Source organism: Eschrichtius robustus, chromosome 2 (assembly GCF_028021215.1).
Source record: "Eschrichtius robustus isolate mEscRob2 chromosome 2, mEscRob2.pri, whole genome shotgun sequence".
NCBI lineage: Eukaryota > Metazoa > Chordata > Mammalia > Artiodactyla > Eschrichtiidae > Eschrichtius > Eschrichtius robustus.
Window position 1 is genome coordinate 89,023,569 of NC_090825.1, and position 27,501 is coordinate 89,051,069.

At 37.7% G+C, this 27,501-nt stretch overlaps 1 protein-coding gene across 8 annotated transcripts in view; it reads left to right on the top strand.

Annotated features, from left to right (window-relative positions):
* The window catches only part of FER (FER tyrosine kinase), a 462,076-nt gene that overhangs the window by 431,968 nt on the left and 2,607 nt on the right, over positions 1 to 27,501 (top strand). For 4 of the 8 annotated variants that reach the window (XM_068535703.1, XM_068535701.1, XM_068535704.1 and 1 more), the window contains 2 exons: positions 4,954 to 5,108; positions 26,398 to 26,714. In XM_068535703.1, coding sequence (XP_068391804.1) covers positions 4,954 to 5,108; positions 26,398 to 26,714 — 472 coding nt within the window. Of the gene's footprint in view, positions 1 to 4,953; positions 5,109 to 26,397; positions 26,715 to 27,501 lie in introns of those variants that run through there. The other 4 variants (XM_068535705.1, XM_068535706.1, XM_068535708.1 and 1 more) reach the window with 1 other exon arrangement.

Genomic DNA, 27,501 nt, shown 5'->3' on the forward strand with positions numbered 1-27,501 from the left:
TGTCCTGCCTATGTTTTCCTCTAAGAGTTTTATAGTATCTGGTCTTATATTTAGGTCCTTAATCCATTTTGAGTTTATTTTTGTGTATGGTGTTAGGGAGTGTTCTAATTTCATTCTTTTACGTGTAGCTGTCCAGTTTTCCCAGCACCACTTATTGAAGAGACTGTCTTTTCTCCATTGTATATTCTTGCCTTCTTTGTCATAGATTAGTTGACCGTAAGTGCATGAGTTTATTTCTGGGCTTTCTATCCTGTTCCATTGATCTGTATTTCTGTTTTTGTGCCAGTACCAAACTGTAGCTTTGTAGTATAGTCTGAAGTCAGGGAGCCTGATTCCTTCAGCTCCATTTTTCTTTCTCAGGATTGCTTTGGCTTTTCGGGGTCTTTTGTGTTTCCACACAAATTGTAAAATTTTTTGTTCTAGTTCTGTGAAAAATGCCATTGGTAATTTGATAGGGATTGCATTGAATCTGTACATTACCTTGGGTGGTATATTCATTTTAACACTATTGATTCCTCCAATCCTAGACTATAGTGTATCTCTCCATCTATTTGTGTCATCTTTGATTTCTTTCATCAGCATCTGATTGTTGTCTGAGTACAGGTCTTTTGCCTCCTTAGGTATGTTTATTGCTAGGTATTTTATTCTTTTTGATACGACAGTAAATGGGATTGTTTCCTTAATTTCTCTTTCTGATCTTTCGTTGTTTGTTAGTGTATAGGAATGCAAGAGATTTCTGTGTATTAATTTTGTATCTGCAACTTTATCAAACTCATTGATGAACTCTAGTAGTTTTCTGGTAGTGTCTTTAGGATTTTCTATGTATAGTATCATGTCACCTGCAAACAGTGACAGTTTTACTTCTTCTTTTCTGATTTGGATTCCTTTTATTTCTTTCTCTTCTCTGATTGCTGTGGCTAAAACTTCCAAAACTATGTTGAATAAAGGTGGCAAGAGTGGACATCCTTGCCTTGTTCCTGATCTTAGAGGAAATGCTTTCAGTTTTTCACCATTGAGAATGATGTTACCTGTGGGTTTGTCATATATGGCCTTTAAAATGAGCTTGTCTAATTTTACAAAGAGGTCTGCTAGAATGACTGAGATTGCATTAAATCTATAGATTAATTTGGCCATCTTAGCAATATTGACTTCTACTTCATGAGCATGGACTGTCTTTCCTTTTATTTATTACTTTTTTCTCAGTCAAGTTTTATAGTTGTTGTGAGTGTAAAAAAACTTGCTTGTCTTATTTTTAGGTATTTGTTTTATTGGCATTACTGTAAATGGAATTTATTTTATTTTCCAATTGTTCGCTGCTATCATGCAAGAATATTTTTTAATATTCACCTTTTACCTTGCAGCTTTGCTAAATTTGTTTATTAGTTCTTGTTACTTAAATTCCTTGAGATTTTTGTGTGTAAAAATAAAAATCATATCATCTTTAAATACTGCAGGTCACAAACTCTATCTCACTGTTGCAGGTCCTCTTGTAGTAGTAGTAGCAGCAGCAGCAGCAGCAGTAATAGTTTGTTTAAGACTTATTTTGAATCATATGTTGCATACTAGCACTTTACAACCATTAGTCCATTTAACCCTGCTAGGTTGTGTTTTATAGATACCTAAAATGAAGATTAACCAAGGCCACTCAAATAAGTGGCAAAGCTATTGTTTATTCTGGCCATCTCTGCCATAGGTAGGACTTGGTGTTCCTGAGCACATATAATATAGTTCCTTCCTACAGATTAAGATGGACCAGCATTTCACTATCACTCACTTTGTCTAGCAACAAACCAGAGTCCCTCACTCTTCCAGTGGGTGCTGGGAAGCAAGTCAAAGATTTAATTTTAACCTTGGGCTTCTTCTAAGGTTCTCCATTGTGAAACTTGGATCTGATGAATAAAGCCAATCTTAGCAAATTAGTAAGGTAGAAAATGTCACATTCCTTTCTGAATGTGTTTGTTTAGGTACTATCGCCCAAGGTTCCTACTAAAACATAAAAAGCTAATTTAACTCCCTGAGGAAATATCATCATTACCAGTCAACTACTGATATAAGTCAGTTGCTCAAGGTACTTCCTATGTTACAAGACCAATCCTATAAATTAGACTTTATTTTTTTAGAAGCCTTGAGTCATGTTTGTTTGACATATAGAGGTGCATTTCAAAGGTAAATATGTAAAACCATCTCAGCTGAAAGAGAAACAAGTTGTTGATTGTTCCTCGGGGGAAAAGAATTATTACAAAAGAAAGCACAGAATAGACGAGCTGCCTTCAGCAGGGATCACTGCTAGGATAAGACAATATATATGTATTCATTCAACAAACATTTATTGAGCACCTACTATGTGCCAAGTACTATTCTGGGCATTGGGGATACAGCTCTGAAGAGCACAGATGGAGCCATCACCTCTTTTCAAGGGCTTCACACCTGCCATGGTCACCTTTCCCTTCCTGCATTAGTTTTACCCTCTATACAGTATTATTCCTGTCTGCATAAATACATGTAATAGCCCCCATATTAGGGGAAAAACTCCTTTGACCTGAAACCCCCTCTAGTTGCCTCCCCATTTCTCTGTACCCCTTTATAGCAAATTTACTCAGAAGAGCGTCTAAACTCACTATCTCCACTTCTTTTTTCTCATTCTCTTTGAACACACTCCAGTCATGCTATTGTACCCACCACTCCTCTGAGATTGCTCTTGTCAGTGTCTCATTAAATTCCATGTTGTCAAATCTAATGGCCAGTTCATAGTCCTCATCTTTCTTGTCTTCTCAGTAGTAGATGTCAGTTAATTTCTATTCCCCCTTGAAAAGCTTTCCTCACTTGGCTTCCAGGACACCAGCCCCTCTGTTGGTTTCCCTCCTGCCTCACTTGCTGCTCCTTCTCAGCCTTCTTTCTTCAATCCTTGAAATTATGGAGCACTTATTACTAAAACAGAAGAGGAAATGGACATTAGGGGGCAACTGGCTGTCTCTGCCACACTCTGTGAATCTTGTTCTTCCCCCAGTTACCCATTTCACTGTCAGTTCCAATCTTCCAGTTGCTTAGGCCAAAATATCTTGGGTCATCCATGACTCTTTTTCTCTCCTACTCCACATCCAGTCTACCAGCAGACCCTACTGATTGTATTGATACTTTCAAAATATATTCTGAATCTGATAGCTTCTGACCACCTCCACCACTTTCATCTTAGTGTAGGCTATCGTCATCTCTCCTAGACTTCTGAAATAGTCTGCTGACTGGTCTCTCTGGTTTTGCCAGCCCATTCTCCACATAGTAACATATAATCCTTCAAAAAAATAAGTCACATTATGTCATTCCTGTGTGCAGAACTCTCTGGTTACCTCCTAGCTGAATAAAAGCCAAGGAGCCTACTATTAAAAGGCCATATATTATTTGGTCCTGGCTAACTCTGATTAAATCTGCTATTCTCTCCCTCACTCATTCCCTTCCAGCTCTGCTTGCTTCCTTGACGTTCCTTGAATATACCAAGCATGAACCAATTTTAGGGCCTTTGTATCTACTATTCCTTCTACCTTGACCGCTCTTCACCTAGATATCCTCATGGCTTGTTCCTTAACTTCCTTCAGGTCTTTGATCAAATATCACATTATCAAAAAGAGACCTTCCCTAACAACCTATCTAAAATAGGATTCCCGCTTGTAAATCTTTTTCCCTTTATACAACTCTTTTTCTTCTTAACACTCAACATCATTTGACCTATTATCTGATATTCTTTGTGTGTGTGCATGCTCATATACTTTATCTATATTTTCTATATATAAACATTTATATGTACATATATGAATGTGACTATTGAATGTCTTCCCCACTAGAATGAGAGTACTTGGTCTGTTTTGTTCACTGCTGTCTTTCCTCTTAGTTAAGGGTGGTCAAGATAGAGTTCTCTGAGGAGAGAAATGTAATGGTACTTCCCCTTTCTTTTAAAGAAACTTCCTAAAAATTCTAGACAACTCTTCTGCTTATATCTCATTGGCCAGTATTTAGATTACAGCCACAGCTAGCTGCAGGGGAGGTTAGGAAGTATAGCAGTTTGAGCTAAGAATGAATGAAGAGGAGCCAGCTATGCAAAAGCCTAGAAGGAGAGCACTCCAGGCAAAGGGAATAGCTAAGTGCAAAGCCCTACAGTAGAAATAAGCTTGCCATGTTTAGGGGATTTGTCCTATGTTTGGGGACAAAAAGAAGCTGAATATGGCTGGAATATAGCAAATTATGGACAGACTGGAACAAGACAAGTTGAGAGAGAGAGAGGCAGGGCAGATCATCACGTAGGGTTTTGCACATCCCAGATGCAAAAAAAAAAAAAAAACAAAAGAGTCGCCAGACTCTCTGGCACCTCAGCCATTCTCCAACCTTTGGGAAATTCTAGGGCTACACTGCCAAAGGCTACTTAGCAGCTACAAGCCACATGCAGCTATTTAAATTAAATTAACTAACTGAAAGTAAAGAAAATTTAAAATTTCAGTTTCCCATCACACCAGCCACATTGCACGTGTTCAATAGTCTCACGTGGCCAATGGCTACCTACTGGGCAGCACAGGTCATGCCAGACAGCATATGCCATTGTCACAGAAAGTTCTGTTAGTGCTGCTCTAGGAAAGCCAGTCAAAGGAGAAATAATGCCAAGTCTGCTTAGACTCTCCTCTGTGATTTTTCTCTCTTAACCCTAGAATCAGTGTCTTTCTATTTAAATAGAAATAATATATGTGGTGGCTAGAGATTAGCATGTGGCCTGTTCCATATGCAAATGTTCTTGTGGATGATTTTTACCTATGACAGAAAAGATGGGAAAGACTGGTAAATTGCAAGCATTCTTAACCTCATTATGAATACACTGCAAATGTAAAATTGCAAAGCATGGAAGTCATATAAGTGTGAAAGCAGCTTTCAGTTTGTTTTAATAGGTGTTTTCTATGTCTTATTGTAACCTAGGGATCTTGCTGCAAGAAACTGTCTGGTAGGTGAAAATAATGTTCTGAAAATCAGTGACTTTGGAATGTCTCGTCAAGAGGATGGTGGAGTGTATTCATCTTCTGGCTTAAAGCAGATTCCCATTAAATGGACAGCACCAGAAGCTCTTAATTATGGTAAGAATAGACTTTTTTCTTTTTGGTGGTAAAAATGGACTCCGTTAGCACAAAACATTCACAAGCAAAGTTACAGGGGTAGAGCAGAGCTCCAGTTAGAATCATCTGAGGAGCAACAAAAAAGGATGTGTAAGTAAGTGTTCAGACTTTACACTTGAACATGAGCACAAACTTAATTCACTGATCTTATTAATCAGATTTTTGTATGGAAGATTGCTAGATTTAAAAGATGGATAATACAAGCATTGTTAAGTATGACTGTACCTCTGAAAGTTTTTATTGTTATCCAAAAAAGATTATTTATTTCTATCTTAATAGTCAAATTATACCCAGAGTAAAAATGTTGCTGTGGCTCTGGACCATTTCTTTTGAATGTCTTATAATGGGTCCAATAACCTCATCTAATGTTAGGTTCCTAAATATTAAGTCAGTCAATGCTGTTGTTTCTCACTCTGAAAATTGACATGGTTTCTTAGCATCTCAGTCTCTGGAACTTGTATAAATCTTGTGGGAAGAGAGAGATGGGAGTTGTTACATTTTAAAACAGCAGGGATTTTTTTCACTTGAATTTTTATGTGTCATTGTAATTGGAAGTAAATACAGCTTGTATTATCTGTGGTTGGGATGAAATGGGCCATAGCAAGATGGGTAAGAACTCAAGAATTTTATTTTTAAAAAAAAATAATATGCTTTTAAGTGAAATTAAAAATTACATTTTCATTAAGGGAAGCAGCATATGAGCCATGAGTTGGTGAATGGGTATAGTATGTTTTGAATAAAAATATCATAAAGTGGAGGGAAGCATCATGCAGTGTCCCTGTGTCCTCAGTCCTGCTCCTCGAAGTGGAGATGCACAAGAGGCAGGCAAGGGCATGCAGCTTGTGAGACTCCGTGCCAGCTGGTACCATGCATGTGTGGCCGCTGCCCCTCATCATGGTCCCTGCCTCGCTGCAGCTCGTAACAAAGCATTCATCAGAAAATATTTAGTAAGTGCCACCTCCACGTGGCCAGGGCACCAAGCCTTGACTCAGCCTCCTACTTCTGCCTCCTTCCGGCTGGACCTAGACCAGGTGTGGGAGGGAAGAAGCTGAGGTTTGTGACATGAAAGCATATTAGAGAGATTGAAGACAAGATGGCAGAGTAGAATAGGACTTGAGCTCACCTCCTGTTATAAAAACACCAAAATCTTAACTGCTGAACAACCATCAGCAAAAAAAGACTGGAACCTACCAAAAAAGATATTCTACATCCAAAGACAAAGAAGAAGCCACAATGAGATGAGGGACAAGATCCAGCTCCACCCACCAGTGGGAAGGCACCAGGAAGCCTGCACAAGCCCTTGGACCAACCTCACCCACCGGGGGTCAGAAATCAGAAGCAAGAAGAACTACAATCCTGCAGCCTGCAGAACAGAGCCCACAAACACAGAAAGTTAGAAAAAATGAGACAGCAGAGAAATATGTTCCAGATGAAGGAACAAGATAAAACCCCAGAAGAACAACTAAGTGAGGAGGAGATAATAGGCAGTCTGCCTGAAAAAGATGATCCAAGATCTCAGAAAAAGAATGGAGGCACAGACCAAGAAGATACAAAAAATGTTTAACAAAGAGCTAGAAGATTTAAAGAACAAACAGAGATGAACAATAACTAACTGAAATGAAAAATATACTAGGAGGAATCAGTAGCAGAATAAATGAGGCAGAAGAATGAATAAGTCAGCTGGAAGACAGATTGGTGGAAATCACTGCCACAAAACAGAATAAAGGAAAAAGAATGAAAAGAGATGAGGACAAACTAAGAGATCTCTGGGACAAGGTGAAATGCACCAACATTCACATTATAGGGGTTGCAGAAGGAGAAAAGAGGAAGGGCCTGAGAAAATATTTGAAGAGATAATAGCCAAAGACTTCCCTAACATGGGAAAGGAAACAATCACTCAAGTCCAGGAAGCACAAAAAAATCCCATACAGGGTAAACCTGAGGAGGGCCATGCCAAGACACATATTAATCAAATTAACAAAAATTAAAGACAAAGAGAAAATGTTAACAATTTATTGACAGGAGACATATTAATATGTCTCTTGTTACCCAAACGTTATTGACCAGAGACATATCAATACGTTTTTAGAGAGTGATACAATTAATATCAACTTGCAAAGTTGTTAGAGCTTAAAGTTGATCAACAGTTCATTAGACAGCTTATGATGTCATTATCATTCACATTTTGGTCCGTTAGGTTTTTGTTCCAACCTTGTGTATATTATAAACACAAGTTTATTACCATAAAATTTTCAAAAATGACGCATCACAAAATTTTGAGTGAAAAAGAATTTTTCAGTGAATTTTATGCAGATACTTTCTCTGATTGAGCAACATGTATACTAGTGTCTCAGAAGAGGATAGTTCTTCAGAATATAGTTCTGATTCACACGATGTGAATATTAGACCAACAAAAAGACAAAAAAACCTTAGTGATTGATTCTGATACGGAAAGTGAAAATGAAACTCATGGTGCTGGAGAATGCTCCTTTGCTTCTACAGAAGAGTGGATTGAAGACAACATTTCATGAGAATTAGAAGACTTTACAGGTGTGTCAGGTGTAACTGCTGACTGTAATAACCCACAAAGTGTTAGTGAAATAACAATTTTTGGTAACGACTTTTTTGAGTTGGTCACTTCTCAAACCAATTCGTATCACCAGCAGAATGAAAAATCATATAAAAACTATGATAAGGATTTAAAATGGACTGATGTAACCACTAGTGACATGAAGAAGTTTCTTGGATTAATAATTTTGATGGGACAAATAAAGTCACACTGGAAAGAATATTGGTCGACTGATCCCTTACTTGAAACACCTGTCTTTCCAAAGATTATGACAAGAAGAAGGTTCAAACAAATAATGATATTTCTTCACTTTAACCATAACTCAGAAACTGCACTTCCTGCAGACAGAACTTCAAAAGCTAAACCTCTTTTGTATTATTTTCTACCAAAATTTCAATTGATCTGTATACCCAAACAAGAGCTATCACTTGAGGAGGCAATTAGAGTGGAGAGGACGACTCAGATTCAAAACCTATATTCCCAGAAAACTTACAAAATATGGAATTTTGGTCAGGATGGTTACCGAAAATGAAACGATATATATGCTACCTTGAGATTTACATGGGTGAAGGAAAGAAACTGCAAGAAACAATATTATCGGTCCTACAACCTTATCTTGGTTCATGGCACCATATTTACAAAGACAATTATTACAACAGTGTGTCCACATCTGAAATATTGTTGAAAAATAAAACCAGAGTTTGTGGGACTATAAGAGAGAATCATGGTCTACCAAACCAATTAAAGAAGAAATCTAAACATCTACAGAGGGGAGAAATGACATTCTTATGGAAGGGAGAAGTGATTCTTCTTATATGGAAAGACAAGAGGCTAGTCTGCATGGTGACAACTCTTCATGACGCCTCCATAGCATCTACAGGAAAGGAAGACAGGAGGACTGGCCATCAGATAACTAAACCCACTTGTATATTAGAGTATAATAAATATATGAAAGAAGTTGATCGATCCGATCAATCTCTGGCAAACTTCAATATCCTCTGGAAAACTCGAAAATGGTATAAGAAAGTGGGTTTCTATTTGAGTAGGGTGGTTTATTCAATGAGTTTAAAATTTATTGTAGCCTTAATGCACAGAATAAAATGACTTACAAGCAATTTTTGTTAGCAGTAGCTAGAGAATGGGTAACTGAGAATTCTGGTGAATGCAGTGGTAGTCCTGCACCTGGTCCTTCTTGTGGCATTTCTAAAAGAGCCCCCCACAAAGATCCACCTTGTCAACTATCAGGTAAAATAAAAGAACATATTCTAGAGGAAACCATACCCATAGGACTAAAAAAACAAATCCCACCAGAAAGTGTACAGTCTGCTCTAACAGGGGAAAGTGCAGTGAAACACAGTATATTTGTAATAGCTGTTCTGTTCCCCTGCACAGAGGTGCCTGCTATACTGCCTATCACACTCTAACGAAATATTAGAATACTTTAGTAAGACATGTACAAAGTTTCAAATAAATACATTTAGTGCAAAAAAAGTTGTTGATATTTACTCAAACATGGGTGTTTCAATATTCACTTACATAGCAAATCACCTGGCCACAGACGTTAGTTTCTGCAAAAATCCCCCAGTCAATAATGTGTTAAAAGCAATAAGAGAAAAGCAACAAATAACATACAAGGAAATCCCCATAAGGTTACCAGCTGGGTTTTCAGCAGAAACTCTGCAGGCCAGAGGGAGTGGCAGGATATATTTAAAGTGTTGAAAGGGAAAAACCTACAACCAAGAATATTCTACCCAGCAAGCCTCTCATTCAGATTTGACAGAGAAATCGAAGCATTAGAGACTAGCAAAAGCTAAGAAAATTCAGCACCACCAAACCAGCTTTACAACAAATGTTAAAGGAACTTCTCTAGGTGGAAAAGAAAAGGCCACAACTAGAAACAAGAAGATTACAAATGGGAAAACTGACCAGTAAAGGCAAACATGCAGTAAAGGTAGCAAATCATCCACATGCAAATAAGATATCAAAACCAGCAGTCATGAGAATAGGAGAGTACAAATTCAGGATATTGGAAATGCATTTGAAAATAAGAGACCAGCAACTTAAAAGAATCTTGTACATATATAGACTGCTATATCAAAACCTCATGGGAACCACAAACTAAAAGTCTACAATAGATACACACACAAAAAAGAAAAAGCAATCTAAACACAACACTAAAGATAGTCATCAAATCGCAAGAGAATAGAACAAAAGAGGAAGGTAAGAAAAAAAGACCTAAAAAAACAAATCCCAAACAATTAACAACATGGCAATAAGAACATACATATTGATAATTACCTTAAATGTAAATGGATTAAATGCTCCAACCAAAAGACACAGACTGGATGAATGGATACAAAACCAAGACCCATATATATGCTGTCTACAAGAGACCCACTTCAGATCCGGGGACACGTACAGACTGAAAGTGAGGGAATGGAAGATAGTATTCCATGCATATGGAAATCAAAAGAAAGCTGGAATAGCAATACACATATCAGACAAAATAGACTTTAGAATAAAGACTGTTACAAGAGACAAAAAAGGACACTACATAATGATCAAGGGATCAATCCAAGAAGAAGATATAACAATTGTAAATATATATGCACCCAACATAGGAGCACCTCAGTATATAAGGCAAATGCTAACAGTCATAAAAGAAGTCAATAGTATCACAATAAAAATGGGGGACTTTAACACCCCACTTTCATCAATGGACAAATCATCCAGACAGAAAATCAGTAAAGAAACACAGGCCTTAAATGACACATTAGACCAGATGGACTTAATTGATATTTATAGAGCATTCCATCCAAAAGCAGCAGATTACACTTCTTTCTTCTCAAGTGCACACGGAACATCCTCCACAACAGATCACATCTTGGGTCACAAATCAAGCCTCAGTAAATTTAAGAAAATTGAAATCAAGCATCTTTTCCAAACACAACGCTGTGAGACTAAAAATCAACTACAAGAAAAAAGCTGTAAAAAACACAAACATGTGGAGGCTAAACAATATGTTACTAAATAACCAGTGGATCACTGAAGAAATCAAAGAGGAAATCAAAAAATACCTAGAGACAAATGACAACAAAAACACGATGATCCAAAAACCTATGGGACACAGCAAAAGCAGTTCTAAGAGGGAAGTTTATAGCAATACAATCTTAACTCAGGAAACAAGAAAAATCTCAAATAAACAACCAAAACTTACACCTAAAGCAACTAGAGAAAGAACAAATGAAACCCAACATTAATAGAAAGAAAGAAAGAAATAAAAATCAGCAAAGAAATACATAAAATAGAGACAAAGAAAACAACAGCAAAGATCAGTGAAACTAAAAGCTGGTTCTTTGAAATGATATACAAAATTGATAAGCCTTTAGCTACTAGACTCATCAAGAAAAAAAGGGAGAGAGCTCAAATCAATAAAATTAGAAATGATAAAGTTACAACAGACACCACAGAAATACAAAGGATCATAAGAGACTACTACAAGCAACTATACACCAATAAAATGGACAACCTAGAAGAAATCGACAAATTCTTAGAAAGGTACAATCTTCCAAGACTGAACCAGGAAGAAATAGAAAATATGAACAGACCAATCACAAGTACTGAACTTGAAACTGTGATTTAAAGACTCCCTACAAACAAAAGTCCAAGACCAGATGGCTTCATAGGTGAATTCTATCAAACATTTAGAGAAAAGTTAACACCTATCCTTCTGAAACTATTCCAAAAAAATTCTAGAGGAATGAACACTCCCAAGCTCATTCTACGAGGCCACCATCACCCTGTTACCAAAACCAGACAAAAATATCACAAAGAAAGAAAAGTACAGGCCAATATCACTAATGCACATAGACACAAAAATCCTCAACCAAATACTAGCAGCAACATCTAAAAGAATGAACAGCTACATCTAGAAGAATGACATTAGGACATTCTTTAACACCATACACAAAAATAAACTCAAAATGGATTAAAGACCTAAATGTAAGGCCGGATACTATAAAACTCTTAGAGGAAAACACAGGCAGAACACTCTTTGACATAAATCGCAGAAAGGTCTTTTTGGATCCACTTTCTAGAGTAATGAAAATAAAAACAAAAATAAACAAATGGGACCTAATTAAACTTAAAAGCTTTTGTACAGCAAAGGAAACATAAACAAAATGAAAAGACAACCCACAGAATGGGAGAAAGTATTCGTAAATGAAGCAACTGACAAGGAATTAATCTCCAAAATACACAAACAGCTCGTGCGGCTTAATATCAAAAAAACAAACGACCCAATCAAAAAATGGGCATAAGATCTAAATAGACATTTCTCCAAAAAAGACTTACAGATAACCAACAGGCACATGAAAAGATGCTCGACATCGCTAATTATTAGAGAAAAGCAAATCAAAACTACAGTGAGGTATCGCCTAACACGAGTCAGAATGGCTGTCATCAAAAAGTCTACAAACAATAAATGCTGGAGAGGGTGTGGAGAAAAGGGAACCTTCCTACACTGTTGGTGGGAATGTAAATTGGTACAGCCACTATGAAGAACAATATGTAGGTTCCTTAAAAAGCTAAAAACAGAACTACCGTGTGCTGCAGCAATCCCACTCCTGGGCATATATCTGGAGAAAACCATAATTCCAAAAGATACATGCACCCCAGTGTTCATTTCAGCACTATTTACAATAGCCAGGACATGGAAGCAACCTAAATATCCATTGACAGAGGAATGTATAAAGAAGACGTGGTGCATATACAATGGAATATTATATATAAATGGAATATTAGCCATAAAAAAGAGTGAAATAATGCCATTTGCAGCAATATGGATGGACCTAGAGATCGTCATACTAAGTGCAGTAAGTCCGACAGTAAGACGAATATCATATGATATTACTTATATGTGGAATCTAAAAAAAAATGATACAAATGAACTTATTTACAAAACAGAAATGGACTCACAGACTTCGAAAACAAACTTATGGTTACCAAAGGGGAAATGTCGGGGGTGGGGGATAAATTAGGAGTTTGGGATTAACAGATACACACTGCTATCTATAATAACAGATAATCAACAAGGACCTACTGTATAGCTCAGGGATCTACTCAATGTTCTGTAATGACCTATATGGGAAAAAAATCTGAAAAGGAATGGATATACGTATGTATATATAACTGAATCACTTTGATGTATACTTGAAACTAACAGAACATTGTAAATCAAGTATACTCCAATATAAAATAAAAATTAAACTGAAAATATCATAAAATGATTCTTTATTGATTTAAAGTGAAAAATTACTTCACCATGAGAAATTAATAAGGTATTTACAAATGTCTTAATGGCTTAATTAAAGACCAGGTAACTTAGAAAGAGCTTGGAGGTGAAATTCATGTAACATAAAATTAACCATTTTAAAGCAAACAATTCAATGGCATTTAGTACATTCACTGTGGTGTGCAACCACTGCCTCTGTCTAGTTCCAAAACACTGTCATCACTCCAAAATAAAATTTATACCCATATTAAGCAGTTAGTCCCCATTCCTTCCTTCCCTCAGCCACTGGCAACCACATATCTGCTTTTTGTTGCTATGTATTTACCTATTCTGCATATTTCATATAAATGGAATCATACAATATGTGACCTTTGGTATGTGACTTCTTTCACTTAGTATAATGTTTTCAAGGTTCATCCATGTTGTAGCATGTGTCATTATTTTACTCCTTTTTATGGATGAATAATCATTCTGCTGTATATATTTACCACCATTTATTTATCTGTTCATTCATTGATGTATATTTGAGCAGTGTTTACCTTTTGGCTCTTGTGAATAACTCTGCTATAAACATCTGTATGCCAGGATTTATTTGAGGACCTATTTTCAATTATTCTGAGTACACACTAGGTAATATGGTGATTCTGTGCTTAACTTCTTGAGGAACCACCAGAGGTTTTCCAGATAAAGCTTTGGAATGTTATTGTTTTGGAAGTGAATTGGGGGTGGATCGAGACACCAGAATCTGCTTTGTATTTTGCATATCAGCAAGGCTATGGCATAGATAAGTGTAGGTAGTTGTCATTGTGAGAAATTGACTAAGCCGTTCTAGTTCCCAACAATGAAATTTTCTAACTTAATACTCCACAGAAACTAATCCTCACCCTTAGTGTGTCTTCCCATGTGCTGGCAAGAGAAGCTTTTGGAAGCTTTGCAGATCACAAACTAATTCCACCATTCCTCAAAATGTAGAGAAAATGGCAGCCCTGCTATTTTCCAGTGATTCTTCTCTGGGGTGGTTATTACTCTAAAGCTATATTCCTAAGGAGAACAATCACAGGATAAAATAAAGGACTGTATTCTTTTTATCTACTCAGAGGTTTTCTTTAGATGACACAACATTGTTAAGCACCTTCTTCTTGATTCTTACAGCATCCCTATAAAGGAGCTGGAGCTGGACTTGGGAGCCCTAAAACCTTATCAATAAAATCCAGCTCTCTAGAATGTGTTCTTAACCCTGTTTGCCAGATTCTCTATATTACACTGCCTTTAAAACTCCTCTTACTGCTAAGCAATTATGCCAAGTAAAATCCTGCCTTTCAATCACAGTGTGTTTTAGTTGAATTTCAAGCTGACTAAAGTATTTACAAATCAAAATTCTAATTCCAAATATCTTTAAGAGCCAGACCTAAATTTGGTATGTCATATAATAAAGACAGGCAAGAAGATCTTTGATTGGCAGTGAGGGACCTCTTTTAGCAGTCTTTAATGTTAACTTTATAAAATGCAGAACAACACACCCTCTCACCATACACAAAAATAAACTCAAAATGGCTTTAAAGACTTTAACATAATACATGACACCATAAAACTCCTAGAAGAGATCATAGGCAAAACATTCTCTTACATAAATCATACCAATGTTTTCTTAGGTCAGTCTCCCAAGGCAATAGAAATAAAAACAAAAATAAACAAATGGGACCTAATCAAACTTACAAGATTTTGCACAGCAAAGGAAACCATAAACAAAACGAAAAGACAGCTTACAGAATGGGAGAAAATATTTGCAAGTGACACGACTGACAAGGGCTTAATTTCCAAAATATATAAATAGCTCATACAACTCAACAACAAAAAAACAAACAACCCAATCAAACAATGGGCAGAAGACCTAAATAGACACTTCTCAAAAGAAGACATACAGATGGCCAACAGGCACATGAAAATATGCTCAACATCGCTAATTTAATATTAGAGAAATGCAAATCAAAACTACAATGAGGTACCACCTCACATCAGTCGGAATGGCCATCATTAAAAAGTCTACAAATAATAAATGCTGGAGAGGGTGTGGAGAAAAGGGACCCCTCCTACACTGTTGGTAGGAATGTAAGTTGGTGCAGCCACTGTGGAAAGCAGCTCCTCAGAAAACCAAAAATAGAATTACGGTATGATCCAGCAATCTCACTCCTGGGCATATACCCACACAAAACTATAGTTCAAAAAGATATATGCACCCCTATGTTCACATCAGCAGCATCTACAATAGCTAAGACATGGAAACAACTTAAATGTCCATCAACAGATGAATGGATAAAGAAGATGTGGAACACATATACAATGGAATAAAAAGCGAAATAATGCCATGTTCAGCAACATGGATGCAACTAGAGATTATCATACTAAGTGAAGTCAGAAAGAGAAATACCATATGATATCACTTATATGTGGAATCCAAAATATGACACAAATGAACCTATCTATGAAACAGAAACAGAATCATGGACACAGAGAACAGACTGGTGGTTGCCAAGGGGGAGGGGGTTGGGGAAGGGATGGAATGGGAGGTTGGGATTAGCAGATGTAGCGTTATGAATGGATAAACAACAATGGATAAGCACAGAGAACTATATTCAATATTCTATGATAAACCATAATGGAAAATAATATTTTAAAAAAAGAATGTATGTGTATGTATAACTGAATCACCTTGCTGTACAGCAGAAATTAAAACAACCTTGTAATCAACTATACTTCAATTTTAAAAATTGATAAAAAATAAAATGCAGAACAATTTAGATGAGGGAGAGATTTTTAACAGGATGAGAAAGAAGTGGGGAGTATTTGTTACCGAATCCAATGAGGGAGTTCCTGAGTGTCTACAAGTGTCATGGCAACCCTGAGAAATTTAGTTCTCATAGACTAAAATTACTGAAGATTGGCTCTGAATCCTAGCACTTTTTTTAACAAGAGAAAACATAAATATTTTATGAAAGTCTTATTTTTTGTTCCACTTCTTCCATGTTTTATGCAAATATCAATTTATGATTGGTGGTAAAATTTTGCCTCATTTCCAGGGGTCTTTTTTTCCCCACAGATTCTTTTTTTCACTTTTGCCCTCAGAGTAGATGAAATGCTGCCCAAGTCTTCATGCAGTGTGGGGTTAGGGTAGATGGGAAACCCCTTCAGTCTAAGAAACCTCTGTGAAATTTCGGCTTAGGGACATAGAATTAAAGTTATTTTCACCATTATTTTGTCATTAGTGTTGTCATTTAATTTTTGAAAAGATGATGCATAAACTTGTTTTCGTTTTGTTTTGTTTTGTTTTGTTTTAGTCAAGCAGTATGTAAAGGGCCTACAATGAAATGTAAGCCCCTCTCCCCACCCTTGTCTCTAGCCATGTAATTCCCCTTCCTAAAGGCAAATACTCTTATCATATTGTTGTATTCTTCTCAGAGATTTCTCAGCCATCTAATTGTACGTATCTCCCCCCCTTTTTAAGCACACAGTGGTAGCGTACTTCATAGCCTCCTCAGCATATATTGCCTCCTCAGTACAGCTGTTACCAAGGGTACTGTGATTGTAAGGGGCAAATAAGATACTGATTTCCAACTAAGGAATAAAACAATCTGTGTAACGATCATTAAAAGAACTTTTTTCATTTGTCACCTGGGAACTTGGGGCTGATACAACCCATAGAAATTTAATTACTGTGAAGTAACTAAGTACTCTGAAATGCAAGAGAGGTAGGATTTATAATGTAAAGAGTCCTGGATCAGCCATCAGGACCAGGTTTCCCAACCAGTCATGTCATTAGTTGCATGACCTTAGCAAGCGATCTATTTCTCTACACCTATGTTTTCTAATTTGCAAATGAGAATGATAGTATCTTCCCCTGCAAAGGGTACTGTGAGCATCAAATGAGACATGGAAAACTAGCAATGTGCTATATGGCTGCAAGTAACTTTTAGCCCATTACAATTATCCAGCAAGGTTTCAGGTCAAGATGGCGATATAGGTAGATCCTGAACTCACCTCCTCCCACAGACACATTGAATCTACAGCTACATATGGAACATTTGCCCCTGAAAAAAAAACCTAAAAACTAGCTGAGCAATTCGTACACATTGGGCAAAGGAGGAAAAAAGCCACATGGGAGCAGGTAGGAGCAGCTGACTTAAAATGCTGTCCTAAATCCCACCCCTGGTTCAGTGACCCACAATCAGGAGGGAACTCAAAACCTATAGCTTCTCCCTGAGGAGCGAAGGAACATCAGGCATCCTGTCTTTTAAGACCTGCACCTGAGAGATGAGCCCCCAAAACATCTGGCTTTGAAAATGATCTGGGCTTGCATCCACGAGGCCCTCAAGGCTTTAGCAAGCTGAGAACTGCTTCTTAAAGGGCTCACCCACCACAGGGCCCAGGGCAGAATCAGCTAATGGAGAGACTCCTAGAGTTTACATGAAAGAGCTTCACTTGCTAATCTTAACACATTAGCCTGAGGGGCAGGCATCTAATTTAATGCATCTAGGGCCCTGACAGGGTATCTCTAGGGACAGAGGCTGGCAGGCACCATCTTCATGCTTTCCCTCTGCTATGATCCAAAGTGCCAGTATCTCCCAGAGGGGAGCTTTTACACATGTCTGGTGGCCTGGTTTTTATAGCTGCCACCCAGGGGACACCCTTTGATCACCAGGCTCTGGAGACCAGGGGTCGTGTAGTCCTGGAACCCACAGGACTGTAACAATCTGAGAGTGAGTTTTGGGCAGACTGCCACCTCCCAAGGCACTGCACTGGCAGCAGACTGAAGCACACCCCCAGTCTTTCTGATAAAGACCATTTGCTTATCCAGGAGCTTTGGCCTGAGGGGCAGGCTTCTGGTCTGGCACACTTCTAGGGGCCTACAGAATTGCTCTCAGGGAATGAGGCTGGTGGATGCCGTCTTTGTGCTATCCCTCTGCCTCACTCTAGCTCACTGGTATCTCCAAGAAAGGAGCTTAAACACTTGTCTGGTGCCTCAATTTTTTCAGCTGCTGCCAGGAGACACCTCTACATTGCCTGGCTCTGGTGACCAGCAGGGCTGACACTCCTGGGTCCCACAGAACTGAGAAAGCGTTCTTAAACAGCTACCACCCTCAGGGCACAGCAAGAGGCAACAGACCCAGGAGCACAGTCTTTCCGTGAAAGGCCTATAATCTTGTGCTGGAGCTTCAGCCTGAGGGCAGGCTCCAGGTTTGTCTAGAAGCCTATCAAGGTGCTCTCAGGGAATGCAGGCCAGAGAACAGGATTTTGTGACTCCCTCTGCCTCGCTACAATTTGTCAGTATCTCCCAGGAAGGAACTTATACACTTGTCTGGAGCCCCTATTTTTGTGACTGTAATCCAGGGGCCATTCCAGATCGCCTGGCTCTGATGCCCAGCATGGCTTACACTTGCAGTCTGATAGGACTGTATATATTTGCATGCTTTAAAGTTGCTGCCCGAGGGTCTGGCTTCCAATCAGCCTGAATCTATGTGCTAGATATTCCTCTTTGGGACACTGACAGGTCTTGGAACACCTTCAACTACTAGGAGATATTAAAAAATAAAATAGGCTGCTTGGACAATCACAAAGGCTTGAGAGACATCGGAGAGTTAGGTCAGAGCTGGATGGTAAGTTGTATCTCCTACAGGAGGCCACTCCTACAGGACTGGGGGAGGTGGCTGTTTCATCTAATGCATGGAAACGAGCACAGAAAGTCAAGCAAAATGAGGAATGTGTTCCAAACGAAAGAACAAGATAACACCTCAGAAAAAAACCTTCACGAAACGGACATAGTTTATCCACCTGATAAAACGTTAAAGGTGGTAAAGAATGGATGAACATAGTGAGAATTTCAACAAAGAGATAGAAAATATAAGAAGGTACCAAAGAAAAGACATAGAGTTGAAGAATACAATAACTGAGTTGAAAAATATGCTAGAGAGGTTCAACATCATACTACGTGAAACAGAATAAAGGATCAGTGAGCTCAGAGGGCAATGGAAGTCATCCAATCACAGCAATAAAAAGAAAAAAGAATGAAAAAAGCCAAGAGAGCTTAAGGGACTTATGAGACAACATCTAGCAGACTATTTGCATTATAGTAGTCCCAGATGGAGGAGAGAGAGAGAGAAAGGGGCAGAAAACTTATTTGAAGATATAATGGGGGACTTCCCTGGTGGCACAGTGGTTGGGAATCCACCTGCCAATGCATGGGACACGGGTTCAATCCCTGGTCCGGGAAGATCCCACATGCTGCAGAGCAGCTAAGCCTGTGCGCCGCAACTACTGAGCCTGTGCTCTAGAGCCCGTGAGCCACAACTACTGAGCCCGTGCGCCACAACTACTGAGCCCATGTGCCACAACTACTGAGCCCGTGCGCCACAACTACTGAAGCCCGCACGCCTAGAGCCCGTACTCCACAACAAGAGAAGCCACCACAATGAGAAAGAAGCCCGTGCACCACAACAAAGAGTAGCCCCCGCTCGCCGCAACTAGAGAAAGCCCTCACGCAGCAGCAAAGACCCAACGCAGCCAAAAATAAGTAAATAAAAAAATAAATAAATTTATTTAAAGAAAAAAAAAAGATATAATGGCCGAAAACTTCCTACCTGGGAAAGGAAAGAGACATCCAGACCAGGAAACCCACAGTGTTCCAAATAAGATGATGAACCCAGAAAGACCCACACCAAACACATTATAATTAAAGTGTCAAAAGTTAAAGAAAAGTAAATCTTAAAAGCAGCAAGAGAAAAACAACTTGTTATATACAAGGGATTCCCCATACAACTACCAGCAAATATTTCAACAGAAACTTTGCATGCAGGAAAGGAATGGCATGATATATTCACTGTGCTGAAAGAAGAATACTTCCAACAAAGAATACTCTACTTGGCAAAGTTATCATTCAAAATTGAAGGAGAGGGAAAGAGTTTTCCAGATAAGCAAAATCTAAAAGAGTTCATCACCACTAAACTGGCCTTACAAGGAATGGTAAAGGGACTTCTCTAAGCTGAAAAGAAAGGTTGCTAATTAGTAACAAGAAAATATATGAAAGTATATATATCTCACTGGTAAAGGTAAATATGTAGTAAGGTAGTGGATCAGTCACTTATAAAGGTAGTATGAAGGTTAAAGACAAAAAAATAAAAACTATAACTACAAAAATTAGTTAAGGGATATACCAGATAAATAGATGTAAAATCTGACATCAGAAACATAAAACAAGGCAGGGGGGAGTGAAAATGTATAGCTTTTGAATGTGTTCAATCTTCAGTTTTTTTTAATCAACTTAAAAATGTAAGTTGTTATATGTAAGCCTCATGGTTACCACAAAGTCAAAATCTATAGTAGATACAGTAATGATAATGAGAAAAATCTAAGCATACCATTAAAGAAAGTCACCAAACCACAAAGGAAGAGAGCAAGTGAAGAAGTAAGGAACAGAGAGGAACTATAAAACAGCAAGAAAGGAATTAAAATGGCAATAAGTACATACATATCAATAACAACGTTAAATGTAAAGGGACTAAATTTGCCAGTCAAAAGACAGAGTTGCTGAATGGAATAAAAAATAAGACCCATCTATATGCTGCCTACAAGAGACTCATCGCAGACATAAGGACACACAAAGACTAAAAGTGAAGGGATGGAGAAAGGTATTCCATGCAAATGGAAACCAAAAGGAAGCTGGGGTGGCTATATTTATATCAAACAAAGTAGATTTTAAAACAAAGACTGTAATCAGAGACAAAGGAGGGCATTACATAATGATAAAGAGGTCAATCCAAAAAGAGGATATAAAATTTGTAAATATTTATGCACCTAACATAGGAATACTTAAATATATAAAAAAAAAAAATGTTCACAGACCTAAAAGGAGAAATAAACAGCAATACAATAATAGTAGGGGACTTCAGTACCCTACCTGAGTCAATGTAAAGATCAGACAGAAAATCAGTAAGGAAATGTCAGCCTTAAATGACACTTTAGACCAGATGAACTTAACAGATATATATATAGATAGATATCTATAGATCAGTATACACATGCCATCCAAAAGAAGCAGAATACATATTCTTTCCTAGTGCACGTGGAATATTCCCCAAGACAGATTATATGTTAGGCCACAAAACAAGTCTTAATAAATTTAACAAGACTGAAATCACATCAAGCATCTTTTCTGACCACAATGGTATGGAACTAGAAGTCAGTTACAAGAAGAAAGCTAGGAAATTCACAAATATGTGGAAATTAAACATGCTACTGAACAACCAGTGGGTCACAGAATAAATCAGAAGAAAAGTCAAAATTACCTTGAGACAAATTAAAATGGAAATAGAACATACCGAAAGTTAGGTGATGCAGTAAAAGCAGTTCTGAGAGGTATGTTCATAGTAATAAATGCCTACCTCAAGAAACAAGAAAGATCTCAAACAACATAACATCACACCTCAAGGAACTAGAAGAAGAAAAAATAAAACCCAAAGTTATTAGAAGGAAGGAAATAACAAAGATCAGAGCAGAAATGAATGAAATAAAGACTAAAAAGACAATAGAAAAGATCAATGAAACTAATAGCTATTTCTTTGAAATGATAGAATTGACAAAACTTTAGCTACACTCAGCAAGAAAAAAAAAGTGACAGAAACCAAATCAAAACAGTTAAAAATGAAAAATGAGACATTACAACTGATACCACAGATATACAAAGGATGGTAAGAGGCTTCTATGAACAACTATATGCCAACAAACTGGACAACCTAGAAAAAATGAAAAAAATCTCTCAAACAAAAACCTTCTGAAATTGAATCAGTAACAAAAAAACCTCTCAACAAAAAGAAGTCTAGGAATGAATGGCTTCACTGGTGAATTTTACCATACACTCAAAGAAGATTAATACCAGTCGTTCTCAAACTCTTCCAAAACAGAAGAAGAGGGAATACTCCCAAACTCATTTTATGAGTCCATCATTACTCTGATATCAAAACCACATAAAGACATCACAAGAAAAGAAAATTACAGGCCATTGTTCCTGATGAACACAGAAGCAAAAATTCTCAACAAAATGTTTAGCAAACGGAATTCAGCAATACATTAAATAATAAAAGGATCATACATCATGATCAAGTGGGATTTATTCCAAGGATACAAGGATGGTTTAACATTTGCAAATCAATCAACATGATGCACCACATTAACAAAATAAAGGCTAAAAATCATATCATCATATCATCTCAATAGATACAGAAAAAGCATTGGACAAAACTCAACATCCCATTAAGATAAAAATTCTCAACAAAGTGGGTACAGAGGAAGTGTACCTCAACATAATAAAGGTCACATATGACAAGCCCACAGCTAACATCACAGTTCACAGTAAAAAGCTGAAAGCTTTTCCTCTAAGAACAGGAACAAGACAAGGATGCCCACTCTCACCACTTTTGTTCAACATAGTATTGGAAGTCCTAGCCACAGCAATTAGGCAAGAGAAAGAAATGAAAAGAATCCCATTTGGAAAGGAAGAAGTAAAACTGTCCTTATTTGCAGATGAAATGATATTATATAGAAAATCCTAAAGCCTCCACCAAGAAACTGTTAGAAGTAATCAATGAATACAGTAAATTGCAGGATACAAAGTCAAAATACAAAAATCTGTTGTGTTTCTATACACTAATAACAAATTATCAGAAAGAGAAATTAAGGAAACAGTTCCATTTATAATTGCATCAAAAACAATAAAATATCTAGGAATAAATTTCACCAAGGAGGTGAAAAACCTGTACATTGAAAACTATCAGACACAACCAAAAAAAACTGAAGAAGACACAAATAAATGAAAAGATATTTCATGCTCATGGATTGGAAGAATCAATATTAATAAAATGTTCATACTACCCAAAGCAATCTACAGATTCAGTGCAATCCCTATCAAAATTCCGATGGCATTTTTCACATAACTGGATCAAATAATACTAAAATTTTCATGGAACCGCAAAAGACCCTAACAGTCAAAGCAATCCTGAGGAAGAAGTACAGAGCTAGGGGCATCATGCTCCCTGATTTCAAACTATACTACAAAGCTATGGTATTTAAAGCAGCGTGGTATTAGAATTAAACAGACACACAGATCAATGGAACAGAATAGAAAGCCTAGAAATAATCCCATGCATAAATGGTCAATTAATTTATGACAGAGGAGGCAAGAATATACAATGGGGAAAGGACATCTCTTCAGTAAATGTTGGGAAAACTGGACAGCCACATGCCAAAGAATGAAACAGACCACTATCTTACACCATATGCAAAAATTAACTCAAAATGGTTAAAGACTTGACTATAAGACCTGAAGTCATAAAACTCCTAGAAGAAAACATAGGCAGTAAGCTCTAGTGCTGGAGATGAGTTTTTGGATTTGACATCAAAGCAAAGGCAACAAAAGCAAAAATAAACAAGTCGGGCTATTTCAAACTAAAAAGCACAGCAAAGGAAACCATTTACAAAATAAAAGGACACCTACCGAATGAGAGAATATATTTGCAAGTCGTATATCTGATAGGGGTTAATATTTAAATATATAAAGAACTCATGCAACTCAAGACAAAAAACAATCTGATTAAAAAATGGGCAGAAGTTCAGAATAGACAGTTTTCCAAAGAAGGGATATACATGGCCAACAGTTTCATGAAAAGATACTCAACATCACTAATCATCAGGGAAATGCAAATCAAAACCACAGTGACTTATCACCTCATACCTGTTAGAACGGCTGTTATTAAAACAAGAAGTAACAAGTGTTGGCCAGGTTGTGGAGAAAAGGATCCCTCCTCCACTGTCAGGAGGAATGTAAATTGGTGCAACCACTATGGAAAACAGTATGGAGGTTCCTCATAAAACTAAAAATAGAGCTACCATATGATCTAGCAGTTCCACTTCCGGGTATTTATCTGAAGAAAACAAAAATGCTAACTCAAGAAGATATATGCACCCCCGTGTTCATTTGCAGCATTATTTACAATTGCCAAGATACGGAAATAGCCTAAGTGTACATCGATGGACGAATGAATAAAGAAGATATAGTGTGTATATACAATAGAATATTATTCAACCATAGCAAAGAGCGAAATCATGCCATTTGTGACAACATGGATGGACCTTGAGGGTATCATGCTAAGGGAAATAAGTCAGACAGAGAAAGACAAATACTGTATAATCTCATTTATATGTGAAATCTAAACAACAACAACAAAACCACTCTCATAGATACAGAGAACAGACTGGTGGTTGCCAGAGTCTAGCAGTGGGAGGTAGGGGGAGGGTTAAGGTGGTCAAGAGGTACAAAATTCCAGTTATAAAACAAATGAGTCATGGGGGTGTAATGTAAAACATGGTGACTATAATTAATAATACTATATTGCATATTTGAAAGTTGCCAAGAGAGTAGATCTTGAAGTTCTTATTACAAGAAAAAAAATTTTTATGACTATGGATGGTGACTATGGATGGTGATGTTGACTAGACTTATCGTGGTGATTATTTTGCAATATATGCAAACATTAAATCATCATGCTGTACACCTGGAACTAATATAATGTTATGTTAATTATATCTCAATAAGAAAAATAAAGAAGTAATTATTAATTAATTTTTTTAAATTATCCAGTAAAACCAGATTCAAAAGTCAAGGTTGCAGGGCTTCCCTGGTGGCGCAGTGGTTAGGAATCCGGCTGCCAACACAGGGAACACGGGTTCAAGCCCTGGTCCGGGAATATCCCACATGCCACAGAGCAGCTAAGCCCGTGCGCCACAACTACTGAGCCTGTGCTCTAGAGCCCGTGAGCCACAACTACTGAGCCCCCGTGCCACAACTACCGAAGCCCACGCGCCTAGAGTCCATGCTTGGCAACGAGAAGCCACTGCAATGAGAAGCCCGCGCACCGTGACAAAAAGTAGCCCCCGTTTGTCGCAACTAGAGAAAGCCTGCGCGCAGCAATGAAGACCCGACGCAGCCAAAAATAATAAAATAAAATAAAATTTAAAAAAAAAAGAAAAAAAATGTCAAGGTTACAGAGTTAGGTTATAAGCTTTCACTTCTAGAGTGTGATCTTAATTTATAATACAACTGGCCATTCTTGATATCTTCCCAGATACTATCTTACAAAAATAAGGTATTTGGCTCTCTATGCCTTGTACTTCCTTAAAGAGTTAATTAGTCTTAACTTGTAACCATTGAATGATTTTCATAAAAAGTTTTAAATTATTGGATGCCAAACATGAAAAGAGTTGATATGCAGACAGGGAAACTAATCTTCCTACCGACTAGCATAGTGAATGTCCGTAATTACTGTCTAGTAAGAAGGAAGCTAATTCACACAGCTGGAGATGATGATCAGCAAGTACGCTCCAAACTCTGACGTCAGAGCAGTTATAGCACAGGCGTACTCTCATTCTCATTGTACTGTTTTCAAGAAAGAGAAAAGGCCATCCTACTCAAAGTAACAAGACATTTTGAGAGGATGGGCATTTATACATCCCGGAGTGGCAGAATTATGTTGGAAAATCTTGAAAATTCATAGCCTTTTCTGCCTCCCCTCCTTGATTTCACATTCATTCCAGAAGATATCTGGTATTGGCTTTTATCTCCTTGTTTCTCTAGAAGATTACCAAGGGAAAAAAAAACTAAACTAAACTAAACTAAGAGTTAGCTTATGTAATTCAGTAAAGCAGGTGCACCGAGATATTTTGACAAAACACGGCACCATGTAATTTAAAGAAGTTGTTTTTATCAGCCAGCTATGTTAATTTCTACTCTATTCAAAACACAGAAAAATGTATTTTCCGTAAATGAAACTATCAGTGGAGAAAATGAGAACTTTAAGCATGTAAGAATATCTGTAAACAGTGATGAGTAAAAAATTGAAGTTAAGAAACTTTCCTTATTGCTTTAAGTTTGTTTGTAATTTTAGTAGAAAGAAAATGATGCAGGCAGAAGACAAAATTGCAGAACTCCAACTTATTTAATCTCCTAGGCATCGATGTGTACAAATTTATATCTTTTTTATATAAACCATCCATCTCATTTAGAGGCCACAGAGAAAGTAAGCTTGCATACTGAGTGAATATTTGTTCTTGGTGGGGGAAATGTGATTTGGAAGGTGGTTTGGTTAAAGTAGCAGCCTGAAGACTATTCATTTAATTGGTAATATTACTACTCCTGGAAAGCAAAACTAGTCAAGAAAATAAGATCACTAGTTATTGAATTCCTGGTAAGTTTAAATATGTTAATATGTGACTGACATAGACATACACAACCAGAAATGGTCACCCGCTTATCCAATGACCTGAGTGTGGTTTTGTTCGCCCTGCAGGGAGATACAGCTCTGAGAGTGATGTGTGGAGCTTTGGCATCCTCCTCTGGGAGACCTTCAGCTTAGGGGTCTGCCCATACCCTGGAATGACAAATCAACAAGCTCGGGAGCAAGTGGAAAGAGGTGAGCCGAAGACACGGGGTAGCAGTGTTCACACCCAGCCCGGGCAGTGCTGGTGCCGTGTCTGCATTTCCTGGGAGGAGGAAGGGGGTACTCTTGGGCACGCGATAGAAGAGGTGCTGGTTAATTTACTTTTGAACTTTATGGATGGTGTAGCTCTTACACAACCAAACCAACAGCAACAACAAAGACTTTAAAAGATAGATCCCAGCTCTTTGAAAATAGAAAGCTCTAGGCTTTTCTTCCACTCCCCCTGCCTGGCATGACACCTGCAAGGCTGTGCCATTCACTATCTTCCAGGGAAATAGGAGATTGAGGTAGACCACCTATTTTTTATTCTATGCCAAATAAACACTGTTAATATTACTGCAAATTGAAATGCAGTTAGACTTCAGGAAGAAGTTGAGAATTTTGGAACAGTTCTGAAGAAGCCCGATGGTGTTCTCAGATCAGGGACAGGAATAAGCAGGTGACGGTGACACCCTCACGTGCACTTGTGTAGTCCCCGGCTTTCAACAACAACACAATACTTTCAACAAAACACCAGTGCCCTAGGGTCAGGCCCCTCGAGGGGGGCATGGTTGTAGAATCGGGTGTAGGAAGATGACTTTCCAGCTTCCTTCCTCCCTTTTCCTACCGCGCCGGGGGCAAATGCACACAGGCACACACATACCGCCCAGCATACTGCCGGGACACTGCCAGTTGACTTTGAATTAAAGATAATATTCTTCTCAGACCGTAAAGGAATATGCCTCATATTCATTTTTATTTCACTTTTAAGTTAATGTTTATAAATCCTCATCCTTTTCCTCATCTTCAAAAACCTGAGTTGTAAAGATGATTTTTTTAAAACTCTGCCTACAGCATCTAAAAGCAAATTCTAAAAGCAAATACTTAGAGCAACTGAAACATGCATTTGTATGTGATGTATCTTACATCAGACTTTGTGACAAATGAACAAACAGAAAATGGGTTCTTTGAACT